This window comes from Triticum aestivum, chromosome 3D (genome assembly GCF_018294505.1).
Source record: "Triticum aestivum cultivar Chinese Spring chromosome 3D, IWGSC CS RefSeq v2.1, whole genome shotgun sequence".
Lineage (NCBI taxonomy): Eukaryota > Viridiplantae > Streptophyta > Magnoliopsida > Poales > Poaceae > Triticum > Triticum aestivum.
The window spans coordinates 520,339,608-520,357,543 of NC_057802.1; the positions used below are offsets into that span (position 1 = coordinate 520,339,608).

Sequence of the window (17,936 nt, forward strand, 5' to 3'; positions counted from 1 at the left end):
TCTGTAAAGATCTGAATTGAAGTCATACTTCTGTAACTCCAAAAATTCTGAAAAATTAGGACAACCTGGGCAATTTGTATATCAATATACTTTAAAAATTCAGAATTTTTCGACACTCCTGTGATTTTTAACAATTCTGTTACTGGGCACAAAAGTTTCTGTTTTTGCACAGAATTGAATCAACTATCATCCACACTGTCCCAAAGGCTTTACTTGGCACTTTATTGAAACAAAAGCTATAAAACATGATTACTACAGTAGCTTAATCATGTGAACATGCAAAAATAGTAGGGGTAAATATTGGGTTGTCTCCCAACAAGCGCTTTTTTTAAATGCCTTTTCAGCTAGGCATGATGATTTCAATGATGCTCACATAAAAGATAAGAATTGAAACACAATGGGAGCATCATGAAATATATGACTAGCACATTTAAGTCTAACCCACTTCCTATGCATAGGGATTTCGTGAGCAAACAACTTATGGGAGCAAGAATCAACTAGCATAGGAAGGTAAAACAAGTGTAGCTTCAAGATTTTCAACATATAGAGAGGAAGCTTTATTGCAATATGTAAAAGCATATGTTCATCTCTCATAATAATTTTCAGTAGCATCATGAATGAATTCAACAATATAACCATCACATAAATCATTCTTTTCATGATCTACAAGCATAGAAATTTTACTACTCACCACATAAGCAAAACTCTTCTCATTCGGAATAGTGGGAGTATCATAAGAAACTCGAATACTATAAATTGTTTCCACACTAAAAGAATAATGTTCAGAAAAAGGGTAATCATAATTATGACAAGCTTTATATATATAATCATCACTACTTTTTATAACATAAGTGTCATCACAATAATCATCATAAGTAGTAACTTTGTTCTCATCATAATAGATTGAAACCTCTTCCAAGATAGTGGAATCATTACTAAATAAAGTCATGACCTCTTCAAATCCACTTTTATCATTATAATAAGATTCAACACCCTCCAAAATAGTGGGATAATTATTATCTAAAGTTGACACTCTTCCAAACCCACTTTCATAAATATTGCAATCATCATAAATAGGAGGCATGCTATTATCATAATAAATTTGCACATCAAGACTTGGGGGACTAAAAATATCATCTTCATTAAACATAGCATCCCCAAGCTTGGGACAAACATTAATTGCAACAAATAAATTCTCAAACATGTCATTCTCATCAAACATAGCATCCCCAAGCTTGGGTCTTTGCATACCATAAGCATAATCACTCTCATCATTAATAATATGAATAGCACCAATAGTATAGCAATTATTACCATCACAACTTTCTAAGTTGGTGCCAAAAAGATTTTCAAGATTATAACAAGTATCATTACTTTCCCAATCATAATCATCACAATGAGTAATAGGCATAACGAAATCATCCTCAATAATTTCTTCGGACATAGTACCATAAGGTAAAGAATCAATATCATCATCAAGTATATCATCATCCACATTTATTTTTGATTCACTCTCATGAGGCATAACGATAATAGGAGCAACATCATTTGGGAGAGATACCTTTTTACCTTTGCGTTTTCGTCTTTTCTTTTTCTTCTTCACATCATGTGTGGATTTAATCACCTTTTTGGAGTTCCTTATTGATGAGATTGGTTGAATAAAAAGCTCGTCCTTGTTACCTGATTCATCATAAGAAAAAACAGGAGGTTATTGGGAAACCTATTCCCCTTCATTAGTGTTCTCTTCATCTTCTATTTGTTTTCTTGTCTTTAGGTAATTAGCAATATAAGGATTCTCAATGTAATTCACCGCACAATATATATAAATTTTATTAAGATAGAAATCTATCATTTTCATGAGAACCCAATCTGGAACATTGCTAGTTTTATATTTCATTTCTTCGTACCCGAAAAATAGACTAAGTTCATTATGATGCTCAAGGATAACGAGGTTATCACAATTTTTGGACACAATTCAATCATGAAATAATTCACATTGGAAATTAAAATGCCTACTTTCATTGCAAAGTTCACAAGGACAGAGATAAATATTAAGTCTTTCAGCACAAACATATAGCCTCTCTTGCAACCATTTAGTTTCTAAATACTTATGCCTCTTACAAAATCTGTCTTCCCTTCTTGGTATATATTTGCAAACTCTATGCACTCCACAAAATTTGACATGCTCATAAGAAATAATTTTATCATGACTAGTGCAATCATCATTAGTACTATGGATATTCAAAGAATTCATACTAACAACATTGCAATCATGCTCATCATTCAAACATTGTATGCCAAACATTTTATTGCATTCTTTTTCTAACACTTTGGCACAATTTTCCTTACCATCATTTTCACGAAAGATATTAAAAAGATGAAGCATATGAGGCAACCTCAATTCCATTTTTTTGTAGTTTTCTTTCACAAACTAAAATAGTGATTGAAAGAACATGCGGTGCCCCCATGTTTGGTTTTGGTAATTGATGACAATCTCTATGGACTAATGGTTGCCTTGAGTTATATTTGAAGGTTTTGTCCATAGGCTTTTCTTGGAGTACATGTGTTGGTTTCAAGGAGAGTTTGTGTCGACCAAGGTGCTATTCGAGGAATTATCCAAAGATTGGTCATACATCATCCAAATGAAGAGAGTTGGAAAAATTCAAGGTTGATCAAGACTAAGTCAAAGAGTGAATCAAGTTGATCAACACACAAAGCGCACAAGATGTACCGAGGGATCAAGCGATCCCATGGTACTCAAGGTGGTGTCAAGAAAAGAACCAGTTGGGTGGCCAAGCCTATTGTGACTAACCTCTTAGGACCCAACTTGGTTGGGGACCAACAAGCTAAAACTTGATCAATAGGTGTTGTTGGAGGTCATTGGAGACTTGGCTACATTATGAAGAATTAAGGGGACTTCATCATTCTTATTGTCTCAAGCCAAGTCAATTGGGTTATCAAGTTTCTATCTTATATCCAATGTGCCTCCTTGCGGTAACTTGTACTTAATTTGTTTACATTGAATGTTACTTGCCCCCTTGCATGTTTTGGTTTTGTTCCTTGCATGTGTTTGTATATGTTGTGTCTCCAAATTGCTTATCTTGAGTAATCAAGTATATGTATGTTGGTTTGCACTTCATGTACATGTGTGTCATTCGTTGAGCCTTTGTGCATCTTGGTTGTATCTTAGTTGGCTCTTGTGAGAGATTAATGGAACATCCCATTTTGGGGGAGTGATGTGCTTTGTGCATCTCACAATCCTATAAATGTGCGTACATGGGGAATACCACTTAGTATTGATATTACAAGATTATCTAGTCGCTATGTGGTATGTCTTCCCATGAGAAATTCAAATTCTAAAAAGTACATTAATTATCTCTTGTTGGATCCTTTTAATTGCCTCTTGTCTATCTTTAATTGGTATCACATTATGGGGGAGTAATATGATATGTGTATATTACTAGCCTAGAAAATGTGTACATTTGAGATATTGTCACCTAGGATTGATATTGTAAATTATCTTTTTCCTACGTGGCATGTTAGCTCTACAAGTTGCAATTTGCTTGTGTTTGGTGTGAAGATGATGTCGGATATCCTTGCTATCTACCACCGGGAATTATTTCCAAATACTTCTTGTCTTTTGACAATTGGTACTCACTTATGTGTGGTAGAAATTATTGATCATCTTCACGTTGGCGTTTGCTTTTTATTTGCCTTATCTCTTGCCAAGTTTGTGTCAACTCCCATTGCCTTCCGTGCCACTTGAGGATCTTGTTGTTTTCTTGATCTTGTCTAGTGTTTTCCTTGATATAGTGAACGTGGTGATCCTACCTTGTGCATTTTGTATTCAAATGCAAATTCTTTATAATGAACAACTCGTGGGGGAGCTATCCTATTTTTTATAAAACACTAAACTTGTGATCCATTTTAAGTGTGTGTTGGTGGACGGCAAGCCGTTTCTTTTTGGTACTTGTGCCATCATGAAACTTTGTAGAGAGCTTGGTTTGTTTGGAACCATCCTCTCTTTTGGGAGTTTGATATCATTTTGTGGGTTCCAATGGATATCTCATTCCTTGATGTATCTTTTAATGATATCTTCCAAGTGATGATTTCTCCATTTGGTATTCTTTTCACTTGGTATTTCCTTGTATTTTGGTATCGGTTCTTGAAAGTATTGAGCATGCATATTAACTTCATGTAGTTTCCGTGGCATGCTTTCTCTCTTTGACCCAACATATAGGGGAAACTCCACCAAGTCTCAAATTGGATGAGATGTGCATGAATTTCATTTCCATATCTATTTGCACATATTTATGTGGAGTTTGTCCTATGTATTGTTGGTGTCTCTAACTCTTTGGTCCCAATGAGTTTGGGTACCATTTTGTTTGTGTTGTTGTTCTAGGAACAATTGAAGATGCATTGGATGCTCGGCTCACTCACAAGGAAGGTGTTGTCACCATGTACTTTTTGGAGTCAAGCTAGGATGATCAATGAACTACTTTGTACCTTCAATTGGTATCTACTACATCCTTCCAATGTTAACTCGGTAACAAGTATCTTCATATACTTCATGCACACATTTCTTGCATCAACCTTGTGTAGGTTGTATCATGGCATGTTATTCATTCTCTCTTGTGATACTTGTTTCCTTTCTCAAAGCATCCCAACAATGATCTCTTGTTGCTAGTTGTGATGCCTTTGATGGTTGTGTGGTAGGAATTCATTTATGTACAATAAGACCATATCTAGCCATGTGCTAGCTTCCAAGCAAATATCTTATTGGTATATCTATGACTTCCTTTTGGATATCTTGTTCCTTCATGTTGTAACTATTTCGGGTGTACATCCTTCTTTGTAGATATATATCATCATGATCTCGTCTACCTAGAACCTTATACACTTGAGAGAAATTACATCTCTAGATGATATCCTTTCTTTCACGCCAACCTTGTCTTTCTTGTTATTTCTTTGGTGGCTCTGTGAAAGCTTTTGCCTTGTGTGCATGTCTTATCTCGTTGCATCTTGATGCACTCCTGTGTGGTGAAGATTATTTTCCTCATGCTTATCTCTCCGAGGCTTTTGCCATCTTAATTGGTATCCCTCGTCTTGATGAGGCTTTCATCTTCTATCTTCACCATGGGTTGTCACAAGTGTTGGTTATTCATTTTGCATTTTTAGTGTGCTTGTGAACCCTTTTGCTTGGTGTGTGTGGGGAGGACATGTCATGCACCTTGTATCTCCACTATCCAAGACTATGTTGATGCTTAATGCTCATTCGTACATTAGTCTTCTCAAGTGCTTTGCCATGACTCACACACATCATTTTGGTTGAGCCTACTCTTAAGTTGCCTCTTTTATATGTTGCTCAACCATTTGTTTGTTGCAAGTGCTAGGCTTTGTTTCCTACATGCTCACTTGCACTTGTTGTGAGTTCCTATTGATTTTCGGGGAGTGATGATCCGATTTTGTGCACTTGGTATCCTAATGCAAATATTGTAAGGAGTGCACAAATCATGGAGAGCTTCACTAGTGTCTTTAGAACACTATGTTGCTCTCTTGCACTTGTCGTGAGGTTCTATTGATCTTGGGGGAGTGACGATCCTATTTTGTGCTCGTTGTATCCAATTACAAAACTAAATTGTGCACAAATCATGGGGAGCTTCTCTAGTTTCTCTAGAACACTCCTTTGCTCATATCATAATTTATTTCATTCATGTGGCACGTAGGATCATTGGTCTAGTTGGCTCAATTGATATCCGTTGATTGCTTGCTTCAATTGGTATCCTTTGATTGCTTGATTGCTCGTTTCTCTCTATGTTATGTCTTTGTGGCATATCATTCTTTTGCAATCTTTGGGCCTCAATATAGTTTGTCTTCCTCCAAGTATTTATCGTTGGACATGTGTATTGCATTCCACTCTCTAGTTGAGAAATACACAATTTATGGAGGGACACAAGCTATATTGGCCTTCTAAGCCTTTCGCCCATTTTGGCAATCGATGCCAATGGGGGAGAAGTTTCAGAGAGTTTTGTGGAGAAGTCCTCAGAGTTTTCTCCTTGCTTTGGTTTTGTTCCTAAGCATTTGCATCTCATACGCATGCATTATTGGTTGTTGCATTGCATGGTGATGCATAATTCCTTGTATAAACTCTCTTGAAAGTGATTGTCATCAATTACCAAAATGGGGGAGATTGAAAGAACATGCGGTGCCCCCATGTTTGGTTTTGGTAATTGATGACAATCTCCATGGACTAATGGTTGCCTTGAGTTATATTTGAAGGTTTTGTCCATAGGCTTTTCTTGGAGTACATGTGTTGGTTTCAAGGTGAGTTTGTGTCGACCAAGGTGCTATTCGAGGAATTATCCAAAGATTGGTCATACATCATCCAAATGAAGAGAGTTGGAAAGATTCAAGGTTGATCAAGACTAAGTCAAAGAGTGAATCAAGTTGATCAACACACAAAGCGCACAAGATGTACCGAGGGATCAAGCGATCCCATGGTATGGTAAGCATTGTCAATTACGCTTTGTGTACTAACCCATGGTCTTCGTGAGAGTTCTTTGTGGGGTTAGGTTGCGGTGTGCAAGTTCAAGTGAAGCGGGCAAGTTCAAGTAAAGCATCACGAAGAGATCAAATGCTTGAAGCCATTGTGGTGACAATGGACTCGTGAAGACGTGCGGAAGGGTGGCTCACCCATAGTGGAGTATGGGGGAGCAATCAACTAGTATTCATCGAGCCAACGCAATCAAGAAAGGTGATCCATCTTGAGGGAGTCAAGATCGTCATCATCTAGCTCAAGTGGACCATGTGCAAGGCAAAGGTTTGCTCTTGATAGGTTTTCTATTTTACCGGTCTCATGATGGTAGCTGGGAGACCGGGTTATAGGATCGATTGCCGTACTATCAAGGGGGGCTCCCGATGAGTAGCTTGATCGTATCGTTCATAGAGAGCTCAAACCATTGCATCCTTGCATAATCTTTATTGGTTCTTGTTTGGTTCTTCTCTTTGTGAGTTTTGGAGCTTATGGTCATCTTGATGACAAGCTCGAGTTCATCGAAAACGGAGTTCTCTCGCATCTCCTATGATGTTTTCGATGTTGGAGGTTATGCCGGTTCTTCTCGGTTGGAGGTTTCACTCATCTATTTGTCGCTGTTTTGATGCTACTCGTCGTCTTGTATCCAACAAGCTAGAGTTTGCTCAATTCGGAGCTCATATGAAGAAGTTTTGGCAGTTCTGTTTTTCTCCCTGCGGTAGTACCGCGGTGGCAGTGGTAGTACCGCTTGTAGCGTCAAGCGGTAGTACCGCTCCAGTACCGCTCTACTACCGCCTCGATTTTGGGTCTGCTCTTTTCGTGTCGGGTTCAGCGGTAGTCGCGCGGCAGTAAGGCACGGTAGTACTGCCTATAAGCGGTAGTACCGCTCCGGTCGAGCGGTAGTACAGCTACTGCACTACTGCCACCGTACTCTGCTCTGTCCTGCATCCTTTTGTCCCGTGTTCTGCTCCTCCAGCGGTAGTAGCGCTGGGTTGAGCGGTAGTACCGCTTATCGGCGGTACTACCGCCCCAAGGTTCTTGTGTTGTTGCTCCTTTTCACTGCTTCTTCCGCCCGAGCGGTAGTACCGCTCGTGTGCGGGCTGAGCACATAACGGTTGGATTTTCCCCCTCCTATAAAAGGGGGTCTTCTTCCCCAATGAACCTTATCCTTTGAGCTCGTGTTTTTCCCCCATTGTTGACCTTCCTCGAGCTTGCTAACTCTATATCCCTCCATGGATTCTTGCTAGTTTTTTAGGGAAAAGAGAGAGGAGATCTAGATCCACATTTCCACCAATCACTTTCTCCTCTTTGTGAGGGGAACCCCTTGGATCTAGATCTTGGAGTTCTTGGTGTTCTCCTTCTTGTTCTTCCTCTCATTTTCCTCCCTAGCATTAGTTGCTTCGGTGGGATTTGAGAGTGAAGGACTTGGGCACTCCGTGTGCCCTTGCCATTGCATTTAGTGCATCGGTTTGAGTTCTCCACATGATACGTGGAAGTTACAAGTTGAGAAGCTTATTACTCTTGGGTGCTTGGTACCCTTGAGCTTGTTCCTCTTGGGTGCTTGGGCGCCCTAGACGGTTGGTGGTGTTCGGAGCTCAATCATTGTCGTGTAAAGCTCCGGACAAGCGTCGGGGTCTCCAATTAGGTTGTGGAGATCGCCCCGAGCAATTTGACGGGTACCGGTGACCGCCCCCAAGGGTTGCCAAAGTGTACGGGTTCGGTGACCGCCCCCAAGGGTTGCCATTTATACGGGTTCGGTGACCGCCCTCAAGGGTCCCTTAGTGGAATCACGGCATCTTGCATTGTGCGAGGGCGTGAGGAGATTACGGTGGCCCTAGTGGCTTCTTGGGGAGCATTGTGCCTCCACACCGCTCCAAACGGAGATTAGCATCCGCAAGGGTGTGAACTTCAGGATACATCGTCGTCTCCGCGTGCCCCGGTTATCTCTTACCCGTGCCCTTTACTTATGCACTTTACTTTGTGGTAGCCATATTGTTTCTTGTCATATATCTTGCTATCACCTAAGTAGTTTTTCTTGCTTAGCATAAGTTGTTGGTGCACATAGATGAGCCTAGTTGTTGTAGGTTTTGTGCTTGACAAATTAACCGCTAGGTTTATTCCGCATTTGTTCAAGCCTCAACCGTAATTATTTTAAAGCGCCTATTCACCCCCCTCTAGGCGACATCCACGATCTTTCAGTGATGAAACAAGAAACTAAAAGATTCAATTGCAAGATCTAAAGATATACCTTCAAGCACTAACCTTCCCGGCAACGGTGCCAGAAAAGAGCTTGATGTCTACTACGCAACCTTCTTCTTGTAGACTCGTGTTGGGCCTCCAAGCGTAGAGTTTTGTAGGACAGTAGCAAATTTCCCTCAAGTGGATGACCTAAGGTTTATCAATCCGTGGGAGGCGTAGGATGAAGATGGTCTCTCTCAAACAACCCTGCAACCAAATAACAAAGAGTCTCTTGTGTCCCCAACACACCCAATACAATGGTAAATTGTATAGGTGCACTAGTTCGGCGAAGAGATGGTGATACAAGTGCAATATGGATGGTAGATATAGATTTTTGTAATATGAAAATATAAAAACAACAAGGTAACTAGTAACAAACGTGAGCAAAAACGGTATTGCAATGCTTCGAAACAAGGCTTAGGGTTCATACTTTCACTAGTGCAAGTTCTCTCAACAATAATAGCATAATTGGATCATATAACAATCCCTCAACGTGCAACAAAGAGTCACTCCGAAGTCACTAATAGCGGAGAACAAACGAAGAGATTATTGTAGGGTACGAAACCACCTCAAAGTTATTCTTTCTGATCGATCTATTGGGCTATTCATATAAGTGTCACAAACAGCCCTAGAGTTCGTACTAAAATAACACCTTAAGACACACATCAATCAAAACCCTAATGTCACCTAGATACTCCAATGTCACCACAAGCATCCACGGGTTTGGTTATACGACATGCATCACATAATCTCAGATTCATCTATTCAAACCAACTCAAAGAACTTCAAAGAGTGCCCCAAAGTTTCTACCGGAGAGTCAAGACGAAAACGTGTGCCAACCCCTATGCATAAGTTCACAAGGTCACAGAACCCGCAAGTTGATCACCAAAACATACATCAAGTGGATCACGTGAATATCCCATTGTCATCACAGATAAGCACATGCAAGACATACATCAAGTGTTCTCAAATCCTTAAAGAGTCAATCCAATAAGATAACTTCAAAGGGAAAACTCAATCCATTACAAGAAGGTAGAGGGGGAGAAACATCATAAGATCCAACTATAATAGCAAAGCTTGTGGTACATCAAGATGGTGCCAAATCAAGAACACGAGAGAGAGAGATTGAGAGAGAGAGAGAGATCAAACACATAGCTACTAGTACATACCCTCAGCCCCGAGGGTGAACTACTCCCTACTCGTCATGGAGACCGCCGGGATGATAAAGATGGCCATCGGTGATGGTTTCCCCCTCCGGCAGGGTGCCGGAACAGGCTCCCGATTGGTTTTTCGTGGCTACAGAGGCTTGCAGCGGCGGAACTCCCGATCTAGGTTTATTCCTGGGGTTTTTCGTATTTATAGGAATTTTTGGCGTCGAGAACAAGTCGGGGGGGGGGGGGGGGGTCCACGAGGATCCCACAAGGTCGGAGGGCGCGCCCTAGGGGGGTGGGGGCGCCCTCCACCGTTGTGAAGGCCTCGTGGCTCTTCTGGCCCAACTCTTTTGATTCGGGGGCTTCTTCTGGTCCATAAAAAATCACCGTAAATTTTCAGGTCAATTGGACTCCGTTTGATATTTCTTTTGTGCAAAACTCAAAAACAAGGAAAAAAAAACAGAAACTGGCACTGGCCTCTAGGTTAATAGGTTAGTCCCAAAAATCGTATAAAATAGCATATAAATGGATATAAAACATCCAAGATAGATAATATAATAGCATGGGACAATAAAAAATTATAGATACGTTGGAGACGTATCAGCTGCCCCTTGAAAAATTGGTATAAGCATTGGTTGAGCCAATTCAGGGGGTCGACGGTGCCGTCGTAGGTCGCGAACTCCAGCTTGGAGAATCTCGGCGGTGGCTGGGCGTGGACGACGGGTGGGTATGTGTCATCCGTGCGGAACAGCGAGGGCGACGACGCCGAGTGTGCGGGCTGCAGAGTACCGCCATGGAAAAGGGGCCTGTCCACACTATCGTAGGGACCCGCAGCACCCGAGGACCCGCCGAACTGCATGGTCGGGGGCGGCGCCGTTGGTGACAGCACGTGCGGCTATCCTGAGGCCATCGCGTAGACCGGCTCGATGGACCCGGCGAGCCAGGCCGGTAGCGGAGATGGCGACGGGGGAAAGCAGACCTGGTGGATGGGCACCCCGGGCGCCGTCGACGGAAGGCCCGGCCCCGAGATCGCCGGTGGCGGCGGCGGCTGCTGCTGCGGCAGCGGCATGATGGATGCGACGGAGGTCGCCGGTGGTGGCGGCTGCCACGGGAGCTGCTGCGGCCCCATGATGGTGGTGACGGGGGTTGGCGGCAGCAACCCATAGTGCCCTGCGAGGAAGGTGCGGATGCCCTGGACCGCCTGAGTCAGGTCCCGGATCGCCGCCGTCATCTCCTCCGGGGTGAGCACGGCGGGGGCAGGCGCGGGTGGCGTCCAGGCGGCGGAGGAGACCGCCCCGGTCAGAGACGGCGTGTTGACCGCGGTGGTCATCGGCGACGAAGAGGCGATCGGCAGCTGGAGGAAGGGGGTGGTCGGTGGCGCAGACATGATCGAACCGGAGACACCTGATACCAGATTGGTAAGAGCTGGGTTCCTATCGGGTCTAGCTCGTAGGTTGTAGGGGTGGAAGGGGGCTTGGTGTGGAGGAAGGCGAGGTCGCCGGCGCTGGGACGTCGTCGCGCGCGCGAGAGAGGGCGCAGGAAGCCGAGCAAATATGATTGTTTCTGCTTAACTTCAAACGAGTCCTTACATGAGTTTATATGCCTGGGCTGTAGTATATATCGGTCATAACACATACATCCATGAAACAAACATATTTCTAGTTTTCCCCATGTTACATTCCCGTTTGGGTTTGGATTGTTGCGATATCCAAAAGACAATGTATACTTACATGCTTCTGACTGGAGAAGCCTCACTCGCATTCAGTAGTAGTACATTTATGTCTTTGAGTTCTCTTCTCTGCGCTCAGTTCTCTCTCATCACCAGCGTACGGTCATACCATTTGGGCCGGCAACGGCGCGAAGAGGTTGCACCTGCAGACCGGGCACGTCGAGTGCTGGTGGAGCCACGGGTCGACGCACTGCTGGTGGAACATGTGCATGCACACCGGCAGCCGCTTCACCGCGTTCCCCTTCTCCACCTCCCCGAGGCAGACCGCGCACTCCGACCCGCCGCCGCCCTCCGGCTGCTCGTACGCCGGGATGTCATACGCTGTCGCCACCCGCGCGCCGCCATGCACCGGTGGCTCCCGGGCCAGCACGGACATGTGACTCTCTGTCTGTACCAGAAACTGCGGCAGAGCGCTGCCGGCGTTTCGGCGGGCGCGTGCGCACCGACACGGTGGGCAGAGAAGTCGGCCCGCGCCACGGAGTGCCCCGTGGGCGAAGGCCAGGCACCGACGCACCGCCGGCTGCTGGAAGATGAAGATGCACATGACCGTGCACACACCGGCGACGATGGTGACCCAGAAGATGAGAAAGAAGGAGAACGTGACGATGGAGCCTTTGCTGTGGGGGCTCCGCGCCAGGTTGATGAAAGCGATGACGAACATGGCCGTGCTGCCGATGCAGACGATGTAGGTCATGGCCAGCCCGGACGCGAGGATGAAGCACTCCATGGCCATGGCCTCTCGTGTCTTGATTTGACCGTACAACTGGCTAGCTAACTAAGCCACTCTCAGGGATTTCGAAGTCGCCTCATCAAGTCCTCATCACGCAAGAATTCCAATGCGTACAGACTACAGACGAAGCAAGCAACGGGCCAAGCCAACCATAGGAGGAACCAAGGACGAGACAACTAACCGAGCGGTAGTATAGTACGGTTATTAAATGTGGATACTTTAAGAGACGTGCTACAATGTTGGCCGGCGGATGAGTTAAAATCATCTATCACATCGATGGCTGTTGGATTTCCCGGATAGTAGCCGTCCGATCTACCATAAGCTCGGATGACTCCTCCTTAATTCCCGCAACAAGCACACTGTTGCAGAAACGAATTCCCCTGGATCCCGGTCCCAACAAAGCTGCGATCAACGCGGCACCGCCCCAACCCGCCGCTAAACACATGCCGCCGACGCGCGGCGCAACTAATCCTTTTAGGGTGCCTCATTGTAACACCATGACGCACCATACCACTTTACTATTTACGTGTGTGTTTTTTCATGTGAGTGTGTTGATATTGACTGTGCGCATCTTTACTATGCAAAAACCGTGTGTATGCTAATTGTGTTTGTATCTTCTTGATGTTTCATTTTGAATCAATAAAATCCACGCTTTACTGAAAAAGATGAATCCTTATGAGCCGTGCGTCCAACCGCAGGCCGAGATCCAGAAGGAGCCAACCCTCGTCCCTGCACATTTGAAATAAATGGGCCAACTTGACCTAGCCCAGAACTATGGTCAAAGGCCCATCATTAGATAAATTGCCGCCAAAATACAAGAAAGAGGGGAATTCAGCAGTTCTCCGGTGTCAGTCTCGGGTGTAATCCATGATAGAATGTATAGCAAGCCAAAAAGAATTGAGTTGATATCTGAAACAGGCAAAATGATTAGCTGGGAAACAAGCCCCAGCAGCAAAAGGGGCTTCCATGATCTGAGGTGTATAGAGTATATAGCACGAAGCATGCAACCAATCCAAATCGGGAACTGAGTATCAGAGAGCAACAACATGGATACAACAGCACCACCAGCTCTAACAATGGAAATTGACCATCAAAAGCTCCATTTATAAAGTTTTGAGCTGCTCTTTCAACACTAGAATACATAGATCAAGCATCATCAAGATCATCATGCACATTGTGCTCTGGTGGCACCCCATCCATTCCATTTCCGTCACCAGCGCAATAGTGGACTCCCTCCGTTTTCATTTACTCCACATATTAGCTTTGTATGAAGTCAAACATACAAAATTTAACCAAGTTTATATAGAGAAAAATATTAACATATTCAATATCAAATTAATACCACTAGATTCATCATTGAATATATTTTTACCTCATATAAATTTTTATTGTAAAACTTCCCTCCCTCTCTTCCACTCCTCTACCTCCTCTTCTTCCCCTTGCCCCGCCGCCGGCGCGCCAGATCCGCCCTTCCCACCGTCCCCTCTCCTCCCAATGACCGGACGCGGTGGCCGAAGGTCCCCGCCGCCAATCCATAGAGCGGATCCGTGCCGCCATGCTTGGGGGTCGTCGTCCGCCGGCGCTTACTCGAGCCGCCGCCGCCGCTCGCCCGATCCGCCTGCCCCCACCCGATTCGCCGACTTCCCCGAGCTTCCTCCGACGCGGCCGCCGACAAGGACCTACATCACGTTCGATAGCGCTCGTGGGGGACATGGGTGACGGAGATCACCGACCGGGCGACCCACCAACAGAAGTGGATCAGGTCATTCCACACGGCGGAACTCGTGGCCATGGAGTATGACCGGTGGCAAGTCCGGTACCACTTTGGATTGACTTAACTTAAGTCTTCTATTTATACTTTTATTCTTCTATTTTGAATCCGAAGAAGAAGAATAAAATTCATTAGAATAAATTTTTTATTCTTAAATAAGTAATAAAAAAGAGAAATAATTAAGGAATACAATCCTTGTCGAATTAGCAAAGATTTTGGTTCGAAATCCTTCATTTAATTAGCCAGCCCCACCTTTTTCTATGCTCTGATTTCTAAGGCCTTATTTAGCTTGGGTGGTACCCCTTTAAATTGAATTTCTATTTTCAAAATGGGTTTACCAAATTTTTCATGACGCGCCGCCAGCCGGCTGACTTCTCGTTTGGGACGGCGCCGGTCCACCTTGTCTTGCCGGAGCCGGGGGTGGTGAGCACGGCGATGGTGTGGGAGGACCAAGAGGCGAGGGAGCGCCTCTCGGCGGAGGCCGCCGCCAAGGCTTACATGGAGGACCTCCGCCACCAACACTCGGAGCTCGTCAAGGCGGAGCGGGCGGTATTCATCGAGAATGGGGGGGGGGGGGGGTCATTGTCATCTCCGACGACAAGGTGGAAGAGGGCGAGGACAACGAGATTGATGCCGAGGAGTGGCGGATCGTCTTCCCCGACAACGGCACCGGCCCGAACCCAGCTCTTACCGAGGGTGGCCTGATGAGGAAGGATTGGCTCGACCTCCACTTCGGCCGTTGAATTTGAGTAGTTTTTAGTGTAGTTTAGTCTTAAATTTATGTTTAATGTTTGGTTGTCAAGACTATTTATGTTGAACTTATGTTTAAATGCATGCAAATTTTGTTGAAATCAGATTGAATTTATGCAAATTTACATTTTACTCCGCTAAGTTTAAGGAATTGGCTAGAACAGACCAAAATTTAATGGAGTTTAAATACTCCACTAAGATTTACTCGCTGGATACTCCACTATTTTTTAGGGGATTGATGGGAAATGCCTTTACATGCTTGTGACCAAAGAAGTCTCACTCGCATTCAGTAGTACATTCACGTCTTTGAGTTCTCTTCGCTCAGTTTACATCTCATCACCAGCGTCGCTCATACGTTCACACCATTTGCATTTCGGCCGGTAACGGCGCGAAGACGACGCACCGGCACACCGGGCACGTCGAGTGCTCATGCAGCCACTGGTCGACGCACTGCCGGTGGAACATGTGCAGGCACACCGGCATCCGCTTCACCGCGTCTCCCTTCTCCACCTCCCCGAGGCAAATCGTGCACTCCGACACACCGCCGCCCTCCGGCTGCTCGTACTCCGGGATATCATACGCCGTCACCACCCGCGCGCCAACATGCAGCGGTGGCTCCCGGGCCAGCACGGGCATGTGACTCGGTGTCTGGTCCAGAAACTGCGGCAGAGCGCCCGCACCGCCGTTGACGACGTTTCGGCGGGCGCGCGCGCACCGGCACGGCAGGCAGAGAAGCCGGCCCGCGCCACGGACTGCCCCGGGGATGGAGGCCAGGCACCGACTCAGCGCCGACAGCTGGAAGAGGTCGCCGCAGATGGCCGTGCAGACGCCGGCCGTGACGCTGACCCAGCAGAGGAGAAAGACGGAGGCCTCGAGTATGGAGCCCTTGCTGTGGGGCTTCCGCGCCAGGTTGACGAACGCGTAGACGATCATCGCCGTGCCGCCGATGCAGACGGCGTTGGCGATGGCCAGCAAGCACGCGCGGAAGAAGCAGTCCATGGCCGTGGCCTCTCGTGTCTTGATTTGACCGTAGAACTGGCTTAGCTAGCTGCAGGAGTTCCAATGCGTACAGACGAAGCAAGCATCGAGCTCACCATAGGAGGAACCGAGGAAGAGAACTAACCATGCGGTTGTTGTTGTTGTTGTTGTAGTATAGTACGATGAAATGTTGTGTAGATATCTTAACATGGCCGGCAGCATTTCTATGGCGACCTGTTACATTTAGAATGGTGCAGAGGCTGTTTTGTGCGAACCAACCTGTGATTGGATGGTTAGAGGAACTGTGGTATTCCCACTCACCAGAGTTTAAATCCTGGTGCTCGCATTTATTCCTGGATTTATTTCAGGATTTTCGGTGTTGCGCATTCAGTGGGAGGAGACGTTCTCGTCGACGACGAGGCGCCTACGGTGACGTGCGTGTATGAGCGCTTGTGTCTGTACTGATGTTCAGAAAGAAAAAGAGGCTGTTTGTTACCTCAATGGTGCAGAGTAACATACACATAGGCGACCTTTTACATTTAGAATGGCGCAGATACCTTTTACATTTAAAGGCCGTTCGGAATCTCTCCGCTATGTAACTCCGCTGAGGAGCGGAGCGGTATTCAGCCGAATTTTGACGAGCGGCCAAATGGGTGCTCCGCCCGCTCCGCTCACTGGCAAAGGAGCGGAGTATTGCCGAACATAGCCTTAATATACAACATTGGGGACTTTAAAGTTACTTCGTCGGTTTTTATTTCCATACAAAATAGATCAGCCCGTCCATAGAGGGAGTGAAGATATATGCCGGTGATATGCCATGCCCTTTACATGGATTCATCGTACAGACGCTCTGTCTTCTCATTTAGTAGAGGGAAAGCTATGCAGAATGACAACGAAACAGCCAGGGGGCAGGAAGAAAGAAAAGCCAGGTTACCAAGCGGCAACCAGCCTGGAGAGAAAAAACAACTAAAACTCCCAAGCCCCAACAAAGAGGCCTATCTCATCTCTAATCATCGTATGAACTTCAGGCGCGGTTGCCGTCTTCTGTCGGAAAACCCTCCTATTTCGCTCGTTCCAAATATTCCAAGCAATGTATGCTGCCACAGTAGACGCATGAAGAATCTCATGCAAGATCTTGCATCTGGTTGAAGTCGTCCACCAGGGCTGAATAGAGGTGGCAGACAGGGCAGCAGAAGTTACTTCACGGTGTGAAGACTGAAAGGAATGCCAAATCTCCTTGGCAAAAGGGCACTCAAGCAAGAGGTGCTGCGCAGACTCCGGAAGTTGATCACAGGTGGTGCAGCGATCATTGTGAGGCCATCCTCAAACCGCAAGGCGATCGGCGGTCCACAACCTGTTCTAGAGCAAGGTCCAAATGAAGAATCTGATCTTAGGCTCAGTCTTGATTTTTCATACCTATTCAAGTTGCGGCATTGCAATTCGAGTGATGAACTGAATGTTGTATGCAGACTGGGAGTTGTTAATGTGCAATTCTATAGAAGTGTCATTTTCAGTTCCCTGTGCCAAAACACCTGCAAGCCTCCGCTTCTACCATCGCTTCCCACCACTTCCATCTCATCAATTGCTTCTGGAGCTCCGAAAGCATTCAAGTTGTCATGGATTTTTAGCCCCTCACTACAACACGGTTGTGAAAAGGAGGCATTTTGGCCAAGGCATTTTTATAAACGCCTCAAAATCATGCTTAAGGAGGCATGTTTATAAACTGCCTCAGCTGTATGCACCTTTGAAGGCATTTTTCCAAACTGCCTCAGGTTCTAGGTAGCTTTGCAGACGTTTTTCGAAATCGCCTCAGATTCTAGGTAGCTTAGAAGGCGTTTTTTAGAACAGCATGGGAATCTTAAATATCGCCCTCAATCGCGCTGCGCTGTTTAAGATTCTTGGGCATCCATTTATACATATGTAATTGACTAAGGGCTAGTTCTTTCGGCGACTTAAAAAGTAAACAGTCTCTTCCTCAGTTTTTTTTCGTAAGCCGCCTCCCTCATTTACTGGGGCTTCTGAACTAGTTACGGGATAATTAATATAGAAACCTCACT

The 17,936-nt window shown here is 45.4% G+C and overlaps 2 protein-coding genes across 2 annotated transcripts; both read right to left on the reverse strand.

Moving 5' to 3' along the window:
- Nucleotides 1-11,753: 11,753 nt before the first annotated feature.
- LOC123075179 (probable E3 ubiquitin-protein ligase ATL45) lies at nt 11,754-12,383 on the reverse strand. The gene has a single exon (XM_044497844.1). The coding sequence runs from the start codon at nt 12,381-12,383 to the stop codon at nt 11,754-11,756; it is 630 nt and encodes a 209-aa protein (XP_044353779.1).
- A 2,875-nt stretch (nt 12,384-15,258) lies between these two features.
- On the reverse strand, nt 15,259-15,900 carry LOC123075180 (probable E3 ubiquitin-protein ligase ATL44). The gene has a single exon (XM_044497845.1). It carries the CDS (start codon nt 15,898-15,900, stop codon nt 15,259-15,261), a length of 642 nt encoding a protein of 213 aa, XP_044353780.1.
- Nucleotides 15,901-17,936: the final 2,036 nt, after the last annotated feature.

Excerpts from the sequence above, each read along its gene's own strand:
- LOC123075179 (XM_044497844.1), bottom strand. The coding sequence starts at position 12,383 with ATGGCCATGGAGTGCTTCATCCTCGCGTCCGGGCTGGCCATGACCTAC.
- LOC123075180 (XM_044497845.1), bottom strand. The coding sequence starts at position 15,900 with ATGGACTGCTTCTTCCGCGCGTGCTTGCTGGCCATCGCCAACGCCGTC.